This window comes from Merops nubicus, unplaced genomic scaffold (assembly GCF_000691845.1).
Source record: "Merops nubicus isolate BGI_N331 unplaced genomic scaffold, ASM69184v1 scaffold7441, whole genome shotgun sequence".
NCBI classification, from domain to species: Eukaryota; Metazoa; Chordata; class Aves; order Coraciiformes; family Meropidae; genus Merops; species Merops nubicus.
Window position 1 is genome coordinate 34,041 of NW_008588943.1, and position 17,870 is coordinate 51,910.

At 35.3% G+C, this 17,870-nt stretch overlaps 1 protein-coding gene across 3 annotated transcripts in view; it reads left to right on the forward strand.

The window, feature by feature from the left end:
- Positions 1 to 17,870, forward strand: part of FAT1 (FAT atypical cadherin 1) — a 100,572-nt gene that overhangs the window by 31,193 nt on the left and 51,509 nt on the right. For all 3 annotated transcript variants that reach the window (XM_008949414.1, XM_008949415.1, XM_008949413.1), the window contains exon 3: positions 16,772 to 16,833. In XM_008949414.1, coding sequence (XP_008947662.1) covers positions 16,772 to 16,833 — 62 coding nt within the window. The remainder of the gene's footprint in view (positions 1 to 16,771; positions 16,834 to 17,870) is intronic.

A 17,870-nucleotide genomic window follows, 5' to 3' on the forward strand; every position in this document is an offset into this window, starting at 1 on the left:
GGAGAACTTTTTTTATGTAGTTAAAATTACAGGAATAAGTAAATTCATTGATGCTTATTACTGTTCAAATTGTAAGGCTAGAGAGACATCATAAACTTAGAGAGTAGGGGGAAAGAGGGAGGTGGGCAGAGAAGAGAAAGAAAACCTCTTTGGCTGGTTTCTGTTGTGTTCCTGGTGTGCACCCAAATAATTTCAATGAGTATTAAATAGCTATCTTATGTATATTGTTTCCCAGTTACATAGGATGCTGGATTTCATGCAATCTGATGGGCTGTCTTGTTTTTCCTTTACATGTTTGGTTTGAAACTGTCAATCTGCAGTAGACACTAACACCATGATGAAGATGAGTTTTGACTGACGTTGTCAGGTTCTTAACATCCCAAGTCTCTCTTTTATTAGAAATCAAATATGTTTAACCTGAATTGATCTTATTTGGGCTGAAAGCACTTTCACTAGGACTGGGATGTTAAGGAGTTCAAAAGTTGCTTTAAAAGACAATAGTTATTGTTGTAGCTATGACACAGTACATTGTCTCCCTTAATTAATTAAAATAGACCTCAACTGAAGAGTACATTTAACTACAATTAATGAGATAAATCCTGTCCTGTTTGCTTATGCAGGTATGTTACCCTTGTTGGACCTTGTGAGGCTATTGCACTGGAAGGTACTTGTTAAAGGACAGGAAACCTCCACAGGGCCCCAAGTTTCCCTTCCATCCAAAAGGGAGATAGGGCTAGAATACGAATCAAGTCTTTAACTGTATCCCACTGTAATGTTGAAGGTGACAGAGTAAGAGCTAGGTGTGTGACACGTTTGTTACCTTGGGCTCTGCAGCCCAAAGGTGAAATGAGGACTGTAATGGCACTCAGTCTGAGTCAAGGAAATCCTAGTGATGGGATTCTTAAAGTGTGTCATATTAAGGATATATTTCAGTATGTTATTTTCTGCTCTCTGGGTCAAGGATCCATCTTTTTCTGTCTCTTTATTGAATTAAACACTGTCATATTATGGTTTATGACTAGAATGACCACACAACAGTAATACAGTTTATAAATTACAGTTTATAAATAATAACAACTTACCTGTAAGTTATGCCAAGTAAAATTCTGCTTGCTTTTTTTTTTTTTTTTTTTTTCTTTTTTTAAGCAGCTAATTCACTACTAGAATCTTACAGGCTCCAAATTAAGATGTCTGTGTCTTTGTGCAATAATCCTGAATTTTTAGATGGTGAAACTGACTGACATAGACCTATGCACGATATAGGTCATCTTTCACAGAAAGAAGAGATTTCTTCTACAGGATCTGTTGATTGACTGATCTGTTTCTCAAAAATGCTACCAGCTGAAGTATTGTCTGTGTGTGTCTTAGAGTGATCTATCTGCTTTTGAGTATCCCCTTCAGAAAATCTTCACTGGCACTTAAAAACATCTTTCTTATTATAAATACTTACTTAATAAAATAAAACCAACTTAATTAAAGGAACATTTTATAAGTTTTGCTTTCCATACAGAAATGCTGCTTCACTTCTTGGAGCAGGATATGTAAAAGTACATCTCAGGACATTTGTAATCTTTTCTGATATACCTGGTATTTCATTAAAGCAAATGAAATATCACTTTCTTTAGTTTTGGCATTTCCATGTAATGAGAAAAACCTGCTGTACTCATCAGCTGGCCAGGTGGAATAAAAGCAGTTATAACAGTATTCACAGGAAAGAAATAGAGCAAAGACTGACTGCGCAACCTGCATGCTCAATCTGAGCACAACTGTAGACAAATATGTACTTTATGGTAACTATTTTGTAGCTGCTTAACTTTGTGCAAAACAGCTTGTAATTAAATACAGAATTAATTGACAAAACAGTACAGTTCTGAGATGTTTTAGTATATTTAGATGGAAAGAGTTGAAGGTGGCAGAATTTGATAGCTATTCAGAACATGCCCTGGGATTCTGGTTAATCTTCCCACTTAACCCTAGAGCTATTGCACTGAGGATCAGAAAAGATTTGAGCTTTTAGCAACACTCATGTAAAGCAAAGGATTATATAACAGTAAACAAGTTCTGGGTTTCGTGCTCTGGAGCTAACAATGTACAATGTTACTTCTGGTACGTTTAATAGTAGTTTAGTTTCATATGGGTGTGATTTATTTGCTTGTGAGTTATTCAGGTATTTTTCTTTTTATATTTCATAAGTACCTTGTAACAATGTCAAAGACTTTGAAACTTAATTATCAAAATACTTGTGGTTGCTAGTTTCCATATTTCATTGGATGAGTATGGTTTTAAGAAAGCAAAGAGATGGACCAAAAAATGGATGCTTTAGGGAATGAGTAATGAGATATGGCACTTAAGTGATTTAATTCTAGTCTAGTTGTAGGTCTAAAACATTTTGTATATCACTCTATGGTTGTATTTATGAATACAATTGAATAGTACATTATTTGAATTAAATTAATGAATATTTTTAAATGAACACAATCATATTGAGTGGGCAAATTTGTATTTTTTCCATCTTTGATTCATATTATAATACCTTAATTTTCTTATTGCTTTTGAGGACTAATGTTGAAAACATGACAGTTGATAGCAGGATTGCAGTAATTCTCAGTGGAACATGTGCTTAATATGGTATCTACTAATAATAGCTTATAATGCCATTGTATATAAATGTACATTTATGAAGTATTTATCAATTATGATTATATAAACTAGATTAATGATTTAGAAATGGATCTTTTAGTGCCAACTCAAGAGCGAATTACTGTATTCATTTTACTATGAGCTTTCAATCAAAACATGTGGTTTCTTTCTGTCTGTGACAGGAGAGTGGGACATGCATTAAATATGAGTTTTTTGCTGCACCCAGTAAGAATTGTGAAGGTGGTAAGCAAATTAGCTCTCCAATTTAAAACATATACTTACAGTTCCCCAGAGTGACATTGTCAACAAAATAATTTTTCTATTGCTTCCTGTGTTTTGTAGTTTTCTATTTTTCTTCTTGTGGGATTTCAAGGTTTATGACAAATTAGAAGAAAGATATTCACCTTTAACTGACCAACAATAGTGGCTCAACAAGTCATAGGTAAAACAGGGAAATTTAAAAGCCAAGCAGAACATTCTTAATTGCTGCAAATCTAGGGCCAGTAGACTGAACTCTATAAACAAAAGGAGCTCACTGAATTCTCCTAGGCTCCCTACTACTTTCCATGTCTTTGGAATAGTTTTGCCATGCCACAGTTTTAAAATACAACTTCTTCTCAATGACACAGGCTTTGTATAATTAATATCTCAAAGATTGCTGAGTTAAGGTTCCTAAAAGAAAGCTTTTACTACCTTGTAAGTGTCAGTAAGCACATTACAATGACAAAGATTGCGTTTGCATAATGAAAGGAGTTTCAGGTCTCATTAGTATTACTGAGCAAGGTACTAGAGTCCTAACCAGGTACCGTTTGGGGCTAGTGAAGACCTTTGTACATTTTCTTTTGTCACTCACTTGCCTGTGCATCAAGCAGGAAATAATCTCTGATCTTTTTGCCAAATTGGTGTGCTTATTCCCACTTCCCTAGGACTTGTGTTACATTTATTGTACCAACTAGATTTGACCTGAGGAAAAAAGAATTTGGATTGGGTAGCACATAACACTTTCTCTAGAAGCCATGCCCTACTTAAGAAATTTAAAACAATAATAACGAATGTGGCAGCGAGTTACTTCACTTTTCTCTATGGGACAGTTCTGAGTCAGATTCATAGAAATGCTCATTGCAAAAGTGTACCTTTCTATGTTTTTAATGAAACTTGATGTGAAAATTATGCATATTTCCAAAACATAGACTTAAGTTCATAACCAGGACAGGAGAATGACAAAATTAGTTTTGGGTGTTAATTTCCCTGTACTTCAGTTTTGCATGTATAAAATAGGAATAATTGTATCAGCTAATTGCTTGCAAGTGTTGTGAAGACATATTCATAATTATGAAGCATTTGGGTAATATCATGGGAATGCCATGGACATTCTTTGAGGAAGTAAGTAATCTTGTGGTGTAGGAGTTAGCCCATTGAGATTAGGCCTTTTTCACACATGGAATCCAGCAGAATCATAAAGTAATTCCCTGTTTCGGAACATACAGTATCCTGTGCTCCCAGTGAGGCTTCAGTATGTGCATCTTACTGCACACATACATAGTCAAGGTAAGATGAGGTGGCTATCTTGACTCTGGAATTTCCTAGTTTGAGTGACTAAAATCTGAAGATAAGTGCTTCTCTAGGATTTGGTGTTTTTTGACATAGTTTTTGCTTTTATTTGCTTTTTTTCCTATACTCTTTTTTGCTATCACAAGTTTTTGAAAGTACTTACACTAGATCGATCCTGTGACAATTTAGGATTGTGGCAGGTTTTGTTTCATAAATTATACCACATCTCAAAACATACTTTACAAAGTTAACGTCAACCTTCAAATTAACTGCTGATTCAAAGACGTTTTTATATGTGCAATCCCAAAATATTGTGCTGTTTTAATACAAGAAGTTTGTTCTATCAGTCAGCAGCATTTAAATTTTGCTAATGCTGAGTCTGTTGCTCTCACTACCTGTTAGTCTCTAGTAATCATTAGAGCTTTGTGAAGTTACACAGTTCTAATAGCTCATGGGCAAATCATCTGCCTCACGCGGTTTTATCCTTCTACACTGCTTGTAATCTTTAAAGCAGCATCTTTGTGTGTGTGTAATTTGGAGGCTGACTGAAGTGAAATAGGAAATGGGTATAGCTGCAAACAACTTCCATGGGTTTCCGATAACACTGGAGAATTACTTAGTGAGGAAATGCAGGGCCACACAGTAGTGTTAGCGTCATTTTAACAAAGGAAATCTTTGTTGTTTAACTACTTGTGGGTTTTAATCCCAATTGACCTAATATTCTAGAACTTGAATAAAACCACTATTACTACATTACACACTAATGTAATTTAAAGTTGAATAAAGACTCAAACACTGAAATTCTTCTTGTTCCTTATGTAGCTGGCAAACAACGCCAGGCTCAAAAAGTTTTCATTCATGTCACACAGCTCAAAGCATATGTAGGAGCTTCCATGTGCCTAATTGTTTACTTGTCACATGCATAGAAATAAAGTATTTGATTACAGTATCTCTAGAAGTTTTTTTTTTTTCCTTTATCTTTACAAAAAATGTGACCAGAATTAACCCAAATGTTGTAACAAAACCAAGGAGTTTGTTAAACTCCTGCAACCAGAGAGGATTATGTGAGTAGACAGATGTTTGTATAGACATAAATTTGAAAAGTGTTTAATTCCGCAAAAAGCTACTTTTATTTTCCACTTAAAACAATATTTAAAGCACTTGAAGTGCCATTAGACTAGTGGTTTTAAACACGATCTTCTGTGGAACTGAGAAAACAGGTTCATGTCAATGAAGTTTCTAATAACATCTTCACATCCACTCCACGGATTTAGAGATTTAGCACTTTGAAACTATAGGAAATTTGCTATAGTATAGGCAGCTGCTTGAAAAATTATTTGCAAACATTTATGTAGAGTTCTCTTCTTTTAAATTTTAGATGGTGGAGTTTGGGCTTTTTTTTTTTTTTCTCTTGTATCTCTGTGGAAAAAGAGAAGTAGTAGGAGCTGGGATGATAAATGGGAAGCATAGCTGTCTTCCCTTCTCCTTTTTCTGTCCCTGAAACTACATAAAAACTTAAGGTCATGCTCTGCATGATCTATGTTGTAAAGCATAACTTTAAGAGAAGCCAAGGTTTTCTTTGAATTTTCCCATATTCTGATGAAGAAATGATGATGGGAGTTAGACTTCCTCTTATAGCGTATGTTCTTTTGAGCTGGAATATATAACATGCAAAGTTACAATTCTAGTCAGGGGAGAGACGGTGATCAGATACTGTTATGAGCACTTGCATAGTACCACCTTCACACAGGCTTTCAAAGCTATCAGTCTTTCCTTGATAGGCTGAGTAGCGTGAGTTAATGGAGTTTGTGTGTATAACAACACTATAGCATTGCTATTGATTGATTTCCTATTAAGAGAAGATTACTCAGAATTAGTGCCCTGATTCATATCTAGCTTGGCTTGATTTTTGAGTGATGAAAAATAAAAGATCAATCCCAGAAAAATATAGTTCTGCATGAAGTAATAATCTGAGATTTTTCTATCTGAAAAATTCACAGTGGAGTCACAGTCAAAAAAGTAACTAGGAACTGGTTATACAACTTTTTGCCTTTTCTAGAGCTGAGGCGTGACCTTTGGCAGCAGTCTGTGGTCATCTTTTTCTTGAGTGTTTTATGGAAGTCTTTGCATACGGTTCAGTTACACAAGCAATTCCCTGTAAATCACATAAAATGTAGGAAATAACATGCAACAAACAAAGGGGAGGGGGGAACAAAAAGAAAAAAAAAAAATAGGAAAAAAGGCATCAGCATTGTATAGATCTCCAAATTCTCAAATAGAAACTAATATTTTGGAGTTTAGATATATAGGGAGTTGGGGGTCTCAAAGGAAAAACTTGTAATGGTATGGAAATATCCTAATATTTTTAGTGTCATTTGAACAACTTCCTACTTTTGTAAATACCTATGTCATCCATAAGCCATTCTTCACATTCAAGGGGAGAAGATAGTGAGGACAATTGTATCTAAAAGAGTTGTTATACTGTTACCTCAACTTCCCTTTCATATGAAAGATTTAAATGAGTAGTCAAAGATTTCAAGAATGTTATGAACCCTGAAATATCTCAAAGTGCTAAACTCTACCTCGTTTATCCATATACAAAGAACACCAGACTAAGGCAGTTCTTTTTTTTTCTTTTTTAAAGAAAATGAATTGTTTTTATTCATAGTATTAGATCATACCATGTGTTTTCTGTCATGCTACTCTTAGTTCTTGCCTCAGTTCCTTCAAGATAAAAAGTTTTACATCCAATGTCAGTGCTGTGATAAATGTTGAAAAATCCTTCACCAAATCATATTTTTAATTCCTCTCTTTTAAGTCTTTCAAAAACTTTATTTCAACAGCAGAAATGCAGTTCTGTTTGTCGGCTTTTTAAGGAGACACATTCATGAACTTGTCTACATTTTCAAATTTAGAAGACTGTATTTTCAAACGGGATGGCCAGTTCTGAAGTTGACAAAGCAAGACCAACCATCTCTTGCAACTTGATGAGCTTTCATAAGAAAATCCTCATTGCTGAAATTAATAAACTGTGAAATAAGCCACATAGAGACACACACCCCCAAAAAAGTGATGAACATTTGGAATGAGAATTTCCCCCTTCTATAAGCTGTATCTTCAAAATTGGGAGGGAGTGGATTTTGTCCATAGGTCAGTTAGCTAATTTCATGTCCATTCTTTACAAATTAGTTAAATATTATTTTTTACATTTTAAAATGTAATGTTAGTTAAATAAAATGTTGTGACTTTCTCAGTGATTTTGTCTGTCATGAATTAATTTTATCTAGATTAAAATGAACATTTCTAACCTTGAGCTATATTTTGTGTGGCTGCTTAGTCACCTGTTTCATTTCGGGTTTTTTGGTGACATCAATTACTTGTATGGTGTTGCAGTGGAATTATGAGCCATGTCTAAGTATGAAATAGTTCTGTTTTGTGCTGGTGGTATTTTATGACCTGTACACGTTTACTTCCAGTGGGTGGTCTCATTTGTCTTTGTGCAGATGGAGTCTTAGATCTGCTAAGATAACAGAGATGAAAAACCTCCTTCACAGTTTTCTTTCCAAGGTTTTTATAAGAGAGACCATATTTAAAATTAATACTTCTGTTTTCTGGCATCCTGTAGGGTTATTTGGAAACTTTTTTTTCAGAAGTTACCGCCTTTTTATAATCTATCTAAATACTAAGAAACTTTGACTAGACATCTTAATTTATTATTTCACTTAGAATATATCATTGTAATTTATCAGACAGTTTTAAACAGCTCTTCTTTGAAACAAACAAACAAAACAAAACAAACATCCAAGTGGTGACAAACTTTCTGCTTTTCCCCCATAATACATTTTTCTATTTTGTAGAACTTTATTAAATGCTAAGAACAGTTCAGTAATTTCTCATGTTACTTACAGTTGTTCTCAAACAATGCTGTCATTAATTATGTCCTGTAGTTGCAACCAAAACACTGTTTTGGAGCTAAAAAAGTGTCTTAGTGCAAACAGTTGAATCATATAAGAGAGTTTTGACATCAAGATGAATATGTTCGGTTAACTCAATGCAAAAAGTTCAAAACTATTAGCTGCTTGGCATTACACAGACAGTATTTACCAACTGTAAATAGCTTTATGAGCAGAATAAATTCCAAAGACTATTTTTTTTTCTTTGTGAAATTGTCATTCTCCATTAATCCACATGTGATTTGCAAGAGTTTTATGCTAGATTAATTGTGAAATCTACAAAACTAACTCAAAACTTAACTTCAATCCTTGAACAATTTGTTTTAAATATTTCTCTGAACTGATCATGATTTTTAAAAAATACTGACAACTCAGTGCTGGATACTGTAAGCCGAAAAATGTTTTTTCTTTGTTCGGGGGTGGGTATAAAAGCCAAGTTTGGAAAGGAATGTGGTGTTTCTTTTTTTTATTCAAGCATTATAAATGCAGTAAGGTTATGTCAGGTTTGAAAAAAATCTTTCAAGGTGTGAGATTTTATGGCAATAATTTTGTACTTAACTATTAGAGATGGTATGTCTCCAAATGAGATAATAAAGGGGAGTCATGAAGATCACGTTACTTAGAGTTAATTACTGAAGTTATTTGAGCTTTGAATCGGTGTGGCTTTAGTATGCCAGATGGTGCTGAAGGCAAGAATATTTTTTGCAGTGTAAGCAAAGAGATAACAAAAGTTTATTATAGTGTTCTGTTGATAGTAAGATCAAAGCTCATTCTGCAGGAAATTTATCATTACTTATTAGTTTTCTTTCAGTAATCACACTTGTGTTTTGTTTTCGATTCAAAATTAGCTCTACTTTTATTATATATTAAGTACAATTTTTTACGATTCTCATCTCATACTGCTTCTGACTTAAAATTCTGAGTTTTATCTTCTTGTGTATGAGAGAAACAAACTGGAAAAAAAATATTGACAATGAAGCTGAACACATTGTAAATATTTTCAAACACTTGGAATGCAGGATCTTAGACTTAGGCTTATTTGTCTAGTATAGCTATTTGGGAGTGTGTGATTATTTACATATTTCTTTTCCTTATTAGCCAAATAGTTTTACTAGTCAAAGAATAATTGCAGAAGCAGTTATGCCACTGTCTCTGTAAATCTGGACTGAAAATAATGTACTTTGTGACTAATTAGAGTATACAAAACTAGATGGTTTACTTTGTGCAGGATACATTTGAGCAGTTTTCTGTAATTATATGACCACTAATCACAGATTTTGTACTTAACTTGAAATCTAGTTGAAATTGAAGCCCTAGGGTGTTTATTGGATTGGATGGCTTAGTTGTTTATGTGAAGTGTTTTTTCCTCCTTATACCATACGTTAATAATCCTTGGTGGCTTGCTTGTCTTTGCACCCTGATTGCAATCACCAAAAATGATAAATGAGTACTCTGATGAGCAAATTCCAGGTCTTTATATCTGGATACTGTTAAAATAATTCAGGGAAGTGACTTTACTTCATATGTGCACCTTGCACTTACACTTTGTAGTAGCAGGATTGAGTAGTTAAATTGCTTGGTTACTGATTAACATGGTGACTGGTGGTATGAAATATCATAGGGTAAGGTAACTTTTTGACCCTATACACAAAGTTGACAGTCTGTCTTGGCAACAAGTAACAAACTCATAAACATTGATATTACTGTACTTCAATAAATGTCTAATGTGCTGAGAGAGGGACACCCCTATGTACCAGGCTGGTTATATCTGCAGTCATGCTATACTTAACAGAAAGGGAACACCAACTTCAGCACAGTGTACTGCAGTAGGTCTCCCTTTTAATTTTTCTCAACCTATCTATATAAGGTAGTGTAAATCATTTTTGTAGCATACGCTGATAATAAAAACTACTATCAGTGTAAAACTACTCTTTAAGCTCCAGAAGTCCACTTAAACTGCCTAGAAAAGAATGTTAAGCCACAGCCTGTGACCTGTGCTAGGCAGATGTGGCCTTTGTTTTACCTAAACAACTGTATGGCAAAAAAAGCAGTGTGGTTTAAGAGGCTAGAGAGAACAAGCAAGCAACAACATAATTCTGCAGCTAACAGGTAGAGTACTTGGCTAAGAGAGTGGAAAGAGGAACCTGGGCTCTTGATTTCTCTTTAAAAGTGGTAACATTTTTACAGTCTTTATTGAAGGAATAGAAATTATTGCTTTTAAATGTTTTACTTGAGCAGAAGAGCCATTTGCAGCCATTTAATGTGCTTGTAAATTATATTGCTAGTTTCTTTTGGGACTCCATGTTTACAGTCATTTTCAGCACTTGAAAATTACTGGTGACAATTCTGTAGCTGTTTTTATTGAGAACTGATAAGGTGCTTAAGACAAGGAGGAGTTTAGGAATGAAAAGCAAGTCAAATTGCTAAGGAACTGTAGGACTATGTAAACCAAAGCTGTTAGGTTCCTTTATGGTATGCTTTCTGCAGTGTGATAGCTGGGTAGGACTATGCTCAGCAGCCTGCCTTTGTGGTGCTGTATGACAATGGCACGCTGTCTAGCTTATGATGATAATCTATACATGACCAGTGAGACATGGAGTTTATATTTTTGTGAGCTGCAAAGCTGACATCTCTTCTTAAATCCCTCTGTTGTTACTTTTCATTGACGTTTTCATTAACCTGTTTATTTGCTTCAGCTGTGAAGTCTTGTCTTGGCTTACAGAAAAGACAAGCTTTGACTAGTCTTGCCAAAAAAACTTATCTGAACATCTCTAGAAATGAAATGTGGGCCTTTTCTGATGGTGACTGATTGTAATGTTAAGTTAGGTGTAAACTGTAGTTAACCTGAAATGAGTTGAAAGGAGAAATACTGAAAAAATGGTTGTTTTTCTGTGGCAGGGATGAAACAATCATGAATTATTGTGCTTATCAGTCATTTTGTCCGTATTTCAGAAAGTGCTGAGATATTGGAAGCGCTTCAAACCAATGTTAAAGAGATGTTCCTGACAGTGAGACTTGACACTTAATGCATTATCGGAGAAGTCTAGGACATGACTTGATCACACTAAGTACTTTCAGGAGGAGGAAACTGCTGATTCCAGTGGACTACTTAGTCTGTCAGACAAAAGAAAGATATATTCTGCTGTCTAGAAGAGAAAGCTCTCTTGAATTGGTTACAGTACCCTATTTCTTAAATGAGGATGATTAGTAGGAATTCCTGCCTTGATGTGCAACAGCATCGTTATCACTTGGAGACATAATTGGTCTTCAGCTTGCAGAGTGTATGCTGTAATTTGTCTGATGCTTTAGGGTTATGTTATGCAGTAGTCAAACTAAATTATCATTACAGCCAAATGTGAATTTAAAATCCATACTTTCTTCAACTCTTACACTGATTTATATATTAAGACCTTGTAAAAAAAAATACCAAGATAATTATTTTTAACATTCATTAGTAATTTGTCATTTTTGAGGTTTTAGTGGGGGAACAAGAGCATATGTAATAATATATTAGAAGTAAACTGATCTTTAAACTGGTGAAGTGCAAACTTCACAAACTGGTGAAACTAATGAAGTGCAGAGAAACCATTTCTGTTGAGTGGTTATGTGTTGTGTTCAACACAGAACACAGAAATCTCATCAACAAAGTGTGACACCCCATTTATATTTAATCCTAATATCTGGAATGTCTGTCGAATTTGGTGGTAAAAAAATGTTGTAACTGCTTTCCATATTTCCTTAAACCTTCAGTGCCAATGCATTTAAGGATCAGAGTAACTGCTTCTTTTCATACACTACAGTTCAAATGGTGTTAATGCATATCAAGCTTATCAATTCAAACTCACTGGAAGCATCTTGGGAGACTCGGTGTCCGCTTTAGTCTTTTGGATCACGGTGGGTTAGCTTTGGCTCACAGCCAAACTGCCACCCAGCTCCAGAACCTTCATCACCTCAAGCTGAATGTGCAGTTGGAGAGCCTGTGTATATTTGTGAAAGCATAACTGTGTGCATTTGTAGATATGCCTGTGGTAGGGAATGCATGATGTATACACATGCAAGACAAAAATTTTGAGCCTTCCTTTATTACAAAGACCACTTTTTTTGATGCTAGTTCTTTCATCACTGAGATCATCCATGCCTTAAAGATGGCTAATAGCATGGAATTAACATTCTTAACATGGTGCCCGCGTAATGTTTTGTGGTTTTTAAAAGAGATTATTATTTCAGCATTAAATGGAAGTTGTTGTTGCTGTGCTGTTTTTTGGATACAGAGGTAATGTTATGTAGACAGACACTGAGATGAAAGCTCATATGGGAAAAAATAAATCCCTGCTAACGTGAGCTCCCTTGTGCTATTTTGTGTTCCAAATGTAGCAGTTTTATTTACATTTACCTAATTGAATGCTGTAGTTGCATTTTTTTTGTCTGTTTTAATACTTAGAAATCTGAAATAAATTTTATTTGACTACAGTTGTAACTATTTTGATTTTTCAGTAGACCTCAAATAGTCAGCAGATATCCCCAGGGTGCAAACTCGAAGGAGGAAGGAAGGGAGAATACAACTGTGTGTTACCTGGTGTGAGGTTTTTATTTTGGTTTTGTTATTGATGTTTATAGTTAGTTTCAGTTCATTACGGTACCTTCCCAGCTAGTGAGGCAGAAGAGCTGTAGTTTATCCAAAATCTTTCTCAATTGCTAAGCTGCTGTTTTAAAATGTTCCTGATGAGGTGAGTTTTGAAACATTACTGAATAGAAGAATTGTACCAATTCACGAGAGATACCATTTGCTCGTCATTATCTCAGACGTGTTTGTTATAAACTTGTGTTTTCTCAAGGATGCTTGACCCATCTTGCCATGGTGTGCATTGATTTCCAGGTGGAACAATAGTTAGTGATGTGAATTGCTGGAGCTCATTATTCCTGTTGGTTTTATAAGAGGCAGAAGGGAAACAGGAAAGTATGTCTGTAAAATGATGCTCTGTGAGCCAGTTTTGCTTCAAAAATGAATGCTTTGTCACAGTGATCTGTTTCTCACACATGCTGTCATTTCTCTCATTCAGCAGTGAACAGATTTTCCTCATCGTTAATAGTTTAAAAACTGATTATGTTACAGACTTCTTCAGAGATTAATTGAAATCATCTTTTACCCATCACGTCTATGATGATGCGGTGTGTGAAAAGGTGTGGTTATTCTTTTATTTGTGTAGAGGGAGGGGCACAGCAGTGAGATCTCCAGAACTGTTACAGAAAAGAGAGGGAGCTCAGTCTAAGAAGATTGGGAACTTTTGTTTTCAGTAGAAAGAGCAGAGTGATGCTCTTATTGCAGGGAGCTGACTTACATTAGGTCCACAGATGCACTCAGCCCTCTTAAGGGACAGTCACAAAAGCCACACTGCAAAGCCACACTGCGTAGGAGCACTTGGCCTTATCATCGTGGCCTTAGTTCAGAAAAGCTCTTCAACAACTGGTGAAATCTGTCGATACAGCAGTAAGCATTTTGCAATATAGAAAAAGTGGAAAAAAATTAGTGATTGCCGTAGTCAAACCTTTTACAGTCTTAAGCTGTAGTGAATTGATATTGCAGTGACTTGTGAAGCTGAATTTTCACTTAGGAAAGTGGATAGCAGCAAAGAGTTAAATAAAAAGAATGTCATGCATGTGTATGTGATTCTAAATCCAGAAGTGTTACACATCCTTTGTTGGCATTAGTTTCTGCTGAATATACAGGATATATATGGTGAAGACTAAACCCCTCTGTTATTGGTCTGAAGTGTTTTAACAGAAGTGTGGCATGGTTGGTTGAAAAGACTGGAACTTTTAACAGATGAAAGCACACATATTTAGCTTTTTCCACATATTTGTCTGCATACTTATTTGAGCTGTACTGACCCGCTTCATTAACAGAACTCTTGTCTAGAATTAGACTTTCTTTAACAAACTTTAGTATGTAGAGTAGTGGTACATGGTAAAATTCTGTCTGGAGTGCTTGCACAAAGGCATTTGTGGCGTGGGTTTGTTTTTCGTTGAATTTGTTTTTGTTTTTTCCCTCAAAAACATTAGATGGTCTTAATGGCTCTTGATGGGGAAAAAGTAGATAGGAAACTGTTAAAAGGTGCCATCTTTCTGTTCTCATGTATTAGCAGTTCTCTACTTGCTGCTACTGGGAGAGATGGAATCTAGTATTGTGATTACTGAATACTCAGAGAAATATAAGCATAATGAGATATTTCTGCTGGAATTACTTTATTCTTCCTGTGCTTTTTGAGATCCTCCCCACCCTCAACCCAGCTATTCAACAGCCAAGTCCTTTAGTGGCTATGCTAAAATTGACCCTTTTCCCTTGCAACTGTGATGAGTCTCAGGGCATTAATGCTTCATGGCAGGGCTGGTGCTGGCTTCCTCCAAAGGTACTCATAGAAGGAGGTATTTAGGAGAGCTTGTGTTTCTTGAAGTCACCTTCCCTTTGCTCAAGGGAAAAAAAAAAATTGGCTTTGCTGTTTGCTCACTTCCAATTAACAGTTCTGTGACAAGGTGTGGCTTGACTAGCCTTAGCCAAGAATTTAGGAGAAAGCTTGGTTTAGCATAGGTGACAGTATTTTCAGTTGTCATTGTTCACAGCCCTGTAATCTCTATAAGAATATATTACCTCAAGGAAGTTAATACAGAGCTGACACGCTTTTTTTTTCTTTTCTAAATCCACAGTACTTATGCAATGTTTTGTTTTGTTTTGTTTTTTTTTAATTTTCATTCCCACTTTTTTTGTAAGGACAATTACTTCATAAGACCAAAAAGTGTATCCAATCAATAACGTACATATCTTCTATGTGCTGTAAGAGCATAAGAAGATAAAGTAGGAGAAGACAGTGGATCTTTATGTCTAGAATACTAGGTATATAAATCGATTTGCTACAACAGCAAGCCAAATTGCTGGAAAAACAAGGGCAGATTTGACTGTAATTGGAACAGCCATTATTTCCACTATCTGTTTTTTGAAGAATAGCAGTTTGAACATTTGACAGCTCTAATATTGCCTTGTATAGGTTCTGTTCATAGTCTTTAGTATAGGTTCTCTGTTTTGTTGGTACATGTAGACTGCACAACCATATTTTTCCAAGGTCAGGTTAGACAGAACTCAGATTTAGTTAACCTGATTTAGTTAAAAGATGTTTCTGCTCTCTGCAGAATCTAGTCTAGGAGGACTAGATGACCTTTAAAGGTCCCCTCCAACCCAAACCATTCTGTGATTCTAGGAGCACTGAGTAGCTACACACTGGTAGCATACAGTTCTGTTTCTTTTCCCCTGTCCTTAAGTGAAATTGAAAACTTTATTGCTCTTTTTACTTACATGCTCTATTTTTTATTGTCAGCTGTGACACAAAATTTAAGGCTTTTCTATTGTACCACATCAACCTTGAAGACTTAATGGGTAATTGCATCCCTGTTTTTCAGTTTGACAATTAAGGATCAAGATGGCAGTGCTTTCCTGACACTGTAAAAAGCTGGGAGAGTAGGATAAAAGGCCTCATAACACTGCAGTGTCTTCTGTATGTAGCATATACTGAACTCCTGCTTCATGGCATGTGGGATGATTTGGCTAGTAGTGGCTTAAGTTGGGCAAATCCAAATTTTGGTGTTTGCTTCATGAAAAGCCAGGTTGGGTCTAGCAGGGTTTACTAGCACAGGCTCAGTGCGATGTGAATACAGTGACGGTGTTTGTGGGTCAGCCTGTACCTGCAAACACATTAACAGCTTCTGTGCAGCAAAAAAGACTGATTTATCCCTTGGGTAGATCCAAGGTGTGGTTAACCCACACCACAGCAAGCCATTCAACTATAACTGAGAGCTGACTGAGTTTACTTTTCATGAAAGTCAGTACTTAAAATTTTGAAGCCGCTGTTAGGGAGAAATAATTCAAATAAGATCCTTTTGCGCTTAGATTTCACTGTCATTTTGTCACCTCTCACTTTTTGCTTTTCTTTGTCTAAAGAAAAACTGGTCATGCCTTCCTCTTGCATCTAAGGTCTATCAAACTCTTGCAACAAAATCTAACATCACAGGTCAAAACCTTATGCTCATTCACTACTTTTGCCAACAGAAACTGACTCTTTGTCATTGCCAAATGAGGCCAACACACACACAAAGTACTCTGGTTTCCACCATTAACACATCTTTTCAGGTCATCCTTTTACTGTTGTTATCACTGAAAATAAAATAGATATGTCTCTCACAGAGATTAGTAATTATTCAAATGATGAGTGTAAGCACTCTTTGAATAAGGCTTATGAACACCCTCTGAAATCAAGACTTCATGTGAGAAAATTATATACATTACTCCTGTCAGAAGCATGACATGCACAAAAGTGCTGGAAAATTGAACTGTGTCTTGTCTTACGGGCTACAACAGCTTAGCTTTTAGAATGTTTTCACAGCCCTTCAGGACTGAAAAACCTTCACCCCCTTCCCTTAATGAGAGCATGAGTTATGCAAAAATAGAGGAAACAGCCTAAGAAGAAATTGAGATCGGGTATATCAGTAACTACTGATTTAACCTAACCTTTGTTCAGATTATTTTCCTTTTATGTTTATTTATTTGAAATATCTGATTAATTATCCTTTTATGTTTACAGGCCTAATTACAACCACATCTAGAAAACTAGATCGAGAGCAGCAAGGAGAGCACATACTGGAGGTAAATAATTTCTTTAGTACTCTATCAAACAGTGATTTTAAGTTCATTTCTCTTTTACAAAGAATGAAGTTTGCCATACTTGATTACTATATGAAGAATTTAGGGAGCTGTATTTCAGAAGTAATTTGTTTTGCTGTTCATTATATTGCAGTGCAGAAAACTACCTATCTTATAAAAACTTTTGGGACTTTTTCCTAAGAAAAGAGTTAAGGTGATTTTTTTCTTATTTTATATCTGTAAACCAAGATTTTCTTTCAAACAATATAAAGTCATGATTGCTAAAAGGAGGAGTATGATCCCTTTTTTTTTTCTCTTGAATTTGATTATTGGAATAGCTATTTCAGCCTGCCTTCTGCTGAATATAGATCTCTGAAAAAAAGTGCAGAATCTTTTTTAACCATTGAAAATACAGTTTGTGAGTAGAACTTTTTCTGCATAACATTTATCAATCACATAAGTAGATGAACTGCAAAATGTGCATTACAGAGTGAGAGTGCAAAAGCATGAAATTAATTATGTAGTTCTTTAATTATGTAGTTCTTTTATTTAACTGATTTCATGGAATGTATGTAACAGCTATTCTCATTCTCTGTCATACAACATGGGAAAAAAAACCATGTAGACAACTGTGAGCCTTCTAATTTCACAGTGTTGTCATGCCATGTGGCAGCATTGTACTTCACCTGCAATGAAGACTTAATATTCACAGTGATACTTATATACTAATATTTTTCTTTAACCTTTATTGTTCCTCTCCTTCTGGGTGATGGATAAAAGACTGCAATGTGAGTCAGCAAAACTAACAGCAAGTCTGGAGTTAATCAAAACTTCTGAAATCTGTAGAAAGGTTTTCTAATACAAATGCAGGGACTGCATAGACTTGGAGGTGAATGTGTTCTTTGATAGCACAAACTGTCCTTTTGCAGAACTCCAGTGTACACGCAGTCTTCCTGGCCCCTTTTTTCTTTAGTGCATTGCAAGCTGGATTAATGCAGCTGTTGGACCAAATTGATTTTTGTATCAGCTTTGGAAGGAGC